Genomic DNA, 6543 nt, shown 5'->3' on the forward strand with positions numbered 1-6543 from the left:
AGGAGTTCATGTGTGGTAGGGGTACTTTTGATTGTTGCTGAATATTACTGATTAGCTGAAAGCATTTTCCCCTACCCTGCCTAAGGGTATTAAGTAAACAAAGTAACCAATTGCTAAGTGTATAGTTTTGATTAGCAATGGTGCTTCTTTTAAAATTGTGAATGCCATAGCATCTAGCTTAAAACCTGAACCAACTTCAATCATTTGAAAGTTGTTGCATGATGCTCAGGTGACCTATAAGGCCCATGGGTCTATTGTTTTTTCAAAGGGCTTTATAACATACATGTACATATATGAGGTTAAATTTATCCAATTATCACTTAAAAAAAGAAATTGACAGAAATTTTACATTTAGCACTTCTCTTGTATTTTACATAATTTGTGAGCAACACTGTCACTTGAAATAAAATGAGTTTCGATTTTTCCGTCTCATAAACAGCCGATAAGCTCTGTAATACTTTGTTTGAACAAACGTTCCTTATTTTCCTGGGAGAAATCTTTATGTCGATCATAAAATCCATGCATAAACATCTTTAGATGATAGCTCAAATATTTGTCAATTTTTGTTGGATTTTCCTTTTTAATATTTTCCTTGATTTTCTTCAGCAACTTGAAAATCTCTTTTCGGCAGCAATTGTGTTTTTGGTTGACATGAAGTATAAGTTCTTTCTCGGCGTGTCCATAGAAGATCGGCATCAGGGTAATCTACAAAGAAAGATACTGATGTGATTAAGTACATATATATTTAATACACAAAACTGTTCATTATTTTTCTTATCTTATATATAATTTTCATGTAATTAAAGAAAAAAATAACGAATTGGTCCATCTAAGATGTTATCAATTTATGTACTAAATTGGATTAAGATAAATTCTTGTCATAAACAAATTTTTAGCAAAAAAAGAAAGAAAGAAAGAAACCGCGGGGGGAGCGCCTATTTTTTGTTCTTTGTCCATGTCGGAATTAGGTACTAATAATGCAGGACTTTAGTTTCAAAGATGCTGAACATTTTTTTTGTTTGAAAAGTTTAGGAACAAGGTATCCATCTTTGTCACACAAAGAATCCAGGTCGTAACCGGTTGTCCGGCCTTTCTTTGTCCTACAATACCCCGGGGGCAGTTTCTGAAAACTGCCTCAAACTTTGCGCTTGGAAAAACCATAAAATCAAATTCACCGTCATAGTCAATCTGTTGAAGCATGGAAAGATCTTACACAAAACACGCTACATGCACAATGATGCAAATAAATTCAGTTGCATTAGTAGTGTCGTGTTGTAAGTTTTGATTTTACTGTATGGCACACTTGCGCGGGATTTCAATAAGGATTTCAGGAAATACAATGTAATGATTGAATATAACATTTATAGAACCTCAGTCCGGATCTAACTCCAAGGTCAAAATCAAGAGATAAATTTATGTTTATGACTCAAAGAAAAATCTCGTCTCAGGGAATATAATTGAAATATGAAACCGCTAAAAAAAGAAATATGAAATCGATGGGACTAACTGTTGAAAAGTATGTCAAGGGTTATTTTTTTATACTCAAGTAAAATGTTACGGTCAGAGACAGTGTCCAAGGGAAGATGAATCCCCTCCACCCAAGGATACGGTGTGGCAAGTTTGGTTGAAATTGGTTCAGTGGATCTGGAGAAGTCGAAAATGTACAAAGTTTTACAGGTAAAAAGACGGACTACAGACAGATTGTGATCAGAATAGCTCACAAGAGCTTTCAGCTCGGATGAGATAAAAAATACGCATATACTTGAAACTCCCTTAATATTGAGAAAATATAACAAATATTTTTAATATTCCCAAGAATTAAAGTGAGTCTGAATCACCATACGGTACTGGTTTCCTAATGAACACAACATCCCTTGCAAATGAAATTCTAGTAATGGATTGATTGTATGTCATATGTCCCATTCGAGAATTTTCCACTTATGTAGAGACGTCACCATAAACCGGTAAAGGGCTTCAAATTTTGACCTTTACTGGGCACTCGGGGCCATTGAGTAGTGAGGGATCTTTATCGTGACATAGGACCTTAGTTTCTAAGGCTAGGTCTCATCCGAAGGATCCGTAACTCTCATTTCAGGTGCCGAGTGCATGGCGAAGGAAAATTGCTATCCACTTTTTATCGACTTAGGTCAGACAGTCGCGGACGAGACACGATCTCCCGATCACGGAGTGAGCGCTCTACCGACTGAACTACCGTGAACGGTTTCTAGTATGAAGATGACCAATAGTAATCATGTTCAAAAGTCCACTGAACAGTACAAATCAGGAGCAGAGCAGACACGGACATCTAGAAGTTCACCAGAGGCGGGATCATGCGCTATGGAGGAGTAATCATACCCTCTTCCATCGGTCAAACCCTTGAATGTTCCTTTTCGTGATCGGGTAAAATTTATACACGAATAATCTGAAAATAATAGCCATACTATTTGTTTGAAAATGTCAAAATTCGACTTAATGATAGACTTTATTTACTGATGAATGTTATATGGACCATAGAATTGACGAAATGGTGAATTTCAACGAGACTGACTTGATATTCTTGTTTTATAATTAAAGTGTTTTTTTTTTATTTTGATTGTTTATAGTTGTTAACCATGCTCCCCGATTTAAAAAGGTTTAAAAATATAATTCAAACAGAAAAAAATTGTATGATAGTAAATAGTTATTAAACAGCTTTATTTCAAGTCAATTAAAATACAGGCTTTAATAAGCTTTTGATTGACTTGCATATAATTATTTTAAAAAATGTACAATAGTTTACTACTAGTATAACATTTAACCATAGTAAATTAAAGTGTTCACTTTTTAGTAAATAAAGTACTTTTATATGAAAGATATATTTTATTGATTTTCTTTATTCCTATAAGTAATTTCCTGATATTAAAAAGAGTTATTTCTAGTATATTCACATGTTTTTTCTTCCAAAAAAAATATCACGTGGTTTGTAATTTGATAAATATTAATGTTCTAAATCTTCAAATAAAGTTCGAAAGTATAAAGCTTCATATTAGTAAATTTAGGTATCAGAGGAATCACGTGTTTACTCTACTATACTATAGTTAATTATTGTAATTTTTTTGTTAGGGTATTAACCTTATATTGTAGACTTGGGGCCCGTTTGTATAATTCAATGAAAGAAATATAAACATGACTTTAAAGTTTGACAAAAACAAATTTTGCTGATAATGGCATCATTTTTACCATTGTTCACATAATTTTATTGAAAACAGACTATACGAGTACTAGTACAATGTAATCTTTAGAAACTATTAGAATTCTAAATAAAGTATAAAGCAAATACATGTAGTAATAATTTTTATGAGACAAAAAAAAATCTAGATACACTTTTAGATAAATTTTAAATCGATACATTTAATATTGTCAAGCAACATTTTCTTTAATATATATTTAACAGCAATTGCCATTAAACATCGCAATGAATGTCAGTTTTTTAACCCTCATAACCAAATAAGGTATAAAACCTATTCTTTTCCTGTTGAATTTTTTTTATGTATACTTTATTTTTCTGATTTTTGCACTATCATGTTCTGGCACATAGAGTATATCTTGAGTGTCAACACTTAAACACATTGCATACATTAAATCAATGTTCTTAATTATATGGAGAAAATGTCCGTCTTGATCTATGATAAGGACGCGACCATGTCTTTCATCTGATGATACCAGAATCCTACTCTGGCTGTCTGTCGTAATTCCTCGTGGTTTGAACGAACTCCTGGTGTACCTAAATCTGAGTTTTCCAGCCTGGTTGACCACCACCACTGCATCAGCTCCATTATCTGCCACACAGATATCAAGGTTCTTATTTTCAGCTATATATTTGTAACTGGTACCTTCAGATGAATACAGAAGCTTACCTTTCTCATCAAACTGAATAGTTTGTTTCTTTGCTGGGCCGGAGTAACGAACGACTTTTGATTGTTTATTTTTTTCATGGAACATAGTTACCAGGAGGTCTCCAGCAAGTGTACTACAGACATGCCGAGGCACCCATCCCTTTAGTTGGATTAATTCCTGTATGTGTTTTTTCTTCACAACGTTCACCGTTCTTAAATCAGGATCAGTATAAACCAATTCTCCATTCTTTGTCACTGCTATGTCAAAAGGCCAGAAACCAGATTTTGTTGTGATTGTCTTCAGTATTTTGCCATTAGGTGTGTAAAGTTTCATGCCGTGACTCCCACCTGTCCAGATTTCCTCATCACTGAAACATGTAACACGAAAAAGAAGTGCGTGTTCAGTATTTATGGTCTTCAAGAGCTTTGGTTCATCTAGCAAAGGTTTGTGTGGCAGAGAGGAGTCAGATTCCTGTGTTTTCAAAGTGTAGCCGTTTTCGTCTATTGTTATGGATAAGTCTGAGAGAGGGCCTAATATTCTAGTGACCTGTTCTTTATGAATCTGGCGAGGCGAGAAAATCGGCGCTGAAATTTCAACCTTAGGAGGAAATCTACGGAATTCTGCATTTCTTGATTTGTATACAGATGCTAAAGAGCCATCATTGGATTCTATTACTTTTTTCAGATCAGAAATGATCTGCCTAAGCTCAGAGCTAATGCGCATTGTTTCATCTTCCTGCTTTATCAATGTTGCAATGTGTTTGCTTTTCATATCGTCAATGTCACATTTTCGTTTATTAACAATTGTTGTTATTTCTCTTTGCAAATTTTCTCCCTGTTTGTCAACCGCTAAAGTAAGTTTCGCGTAATGTGTTTCCAAGTGTGCTCTGTCAAGCTTTATATCTGAAGCAATTTCTTCATATTTGGGATAAATTTGCTTCTCTAGTTCTTCGAATTCTTTTTCAAGGTCTAGTATTTTGATGCTGCTGTTTTCTAAGATTTCTACTATTTTGTGTCCTTGGTGGTTACTATTGGATATACATACAAAGCAGACAGGAATATCACATTCCTGGCAGCGGTATTCACATTGATTATCTGGATGTCCTTGACATTTTCTGTAGTGAAAATGCAAATTTCTTCCTACGTACGGCACAACTTCGTGATCTAGTGATGAACTGGAGAGATGGATTTCAACACACTTCATGCACAGATTAATTTTACATGTTTGACAGTGACTCTGTAATGCATACAATTCGCATAGGTCACATAGCAAAACATTCTGAGCACTGTAACGGGGGTCCATACCTTACGCCTCGTTATACATGACCTAGATATGATAGAAATTATGAAAAATTATACGAGGGTCAAATGTTATAATTAGATTCAATAGAATCACAACTCAATAATAATAATAAGGAAGAAACCTTGTAGTTTTATTTTACACTATTCTTATAAGTTAACCATAAAAATCTTTCTGCCAAGTATGTTCTTCCATGTTTATGATTAATTAATAGAATTAATATGGGATAGTGAAATTCCATGAAGGGTCGAGAGCGTGAATTTTTATTATCACAAAATATAATGAGTGTGAAGTGCATTGTAAACAAATATCTATTGTTACACTAGTCTTTCATAAAAATAAATTCAAGATAATCAAAATATATTTAAATTTTGAACACAATTAAAATTAATACACCGTCAAAGAATCCTACCTGAAAATAAAAGGTTCGAATTCAATCCACATAAATCATTCTGAATAACTGGAACTAACAAAAATGTCCGATATTAACGTATTAATCCTTCCGCTGTCTACGAATAGTGCTATTTAAAAAGTGAAAATACAACAAACATTTGAATGATAATAACTTCAATTTAATGAATTAATCAACAACGATTTTAGTAAATATACCGGTGCATGTGTGTGATAGTTAAAAAATTTGTATTGCTGCTGATAATTGTGTACTAAAAGCAGTACTGTTGGCGGCGTAGTTATACATTTTGTAAGACAAAAATCTCGCATTCACATTTTTTTTACATTAAATAGGTCAATCTAACATCTGAATATCTTTTTAAGGTTATTGATTTTTAAAACGTAACAGGTAATTTTAAAAGCAAGTTAAGAATAAAGAATAATAACAATCTGACATTAACCTTTAAGAATTCAAAAATCTAACATCTTTATATTTCACTCCTCGACTTCAGTGTCAACTTTCACGTTGCAGCACTAAGCACAACCGATATAGAGACCTTTACAAATAAATCAAATAAAATACCAATTAAGGACGCATACATCTTAGATTAAAAGAGATATTATATTGAGGTGTTTCCACTCCTATACAAATTGCTAACGCACCATCAAATGAAAGTAATATTTTACTTTTCCAAATTTGTTTATGATGTATTTGATAAATTATTAATGTATGATAAATAATCAACAAATAAAGCATTTCAATGTCTTAATTGATAAATAACTACAATGTTAACTGAAGCGTGACCATTTCATTGAAAACGTGAAAAACGTGATAATTTGGAGAGATAATTTCAATTTTTTTCTTTGCATTTTTGTTCTTTATGTTTGTACTAATTAGAAATCAGAAAAATAAATATACCGTACACAGGAAAAATGTCTACATGTGTTGAACATATGTTAAACATGTGTTTAACATAT

The 6543-nt window shown here is 32.8% G+C and overlaps 1 protein-coding gene across 1 annotated transcript; it reads right to left on the bottom strand.

The window, feature by feature from the left end:
• Positions 1-3525: 3525 nt before the first annotated feature.
• Positions 3526-5178, bottom strand: LOC134236287 (E3 ubiquitin-protein ligase TRIM36-like). The gene has a single exon (XM_062718467.1). The coding sequence runs from the start codon at positions 5176-5178 to the stop codon at positions 3526-3528; it is 1653 nt and encodes a 550-aa protein (XP_062574451.1).
• Between the last annotated feature and the right edge of the window lie 1365 nt (positions 5179-6543).

The sequence above is a fragment of the Saccostrea cucullata genome, unplaced genomic scaffold, assembly GCF_032062105.1.
Source record: "Saccostrea cucullata isolate Sc308-1 unplaced genomic scaffold, CSIRO_AGI_Scuc_v1 ctg87, whole genome shotgun sequence".
Lineage (NCBI taxonomy): Eukaryota > Metazoa > Mollusca > Bivalvia > Ostreida > Ostreidae > Saccostrea > Saccostrea cuccullata.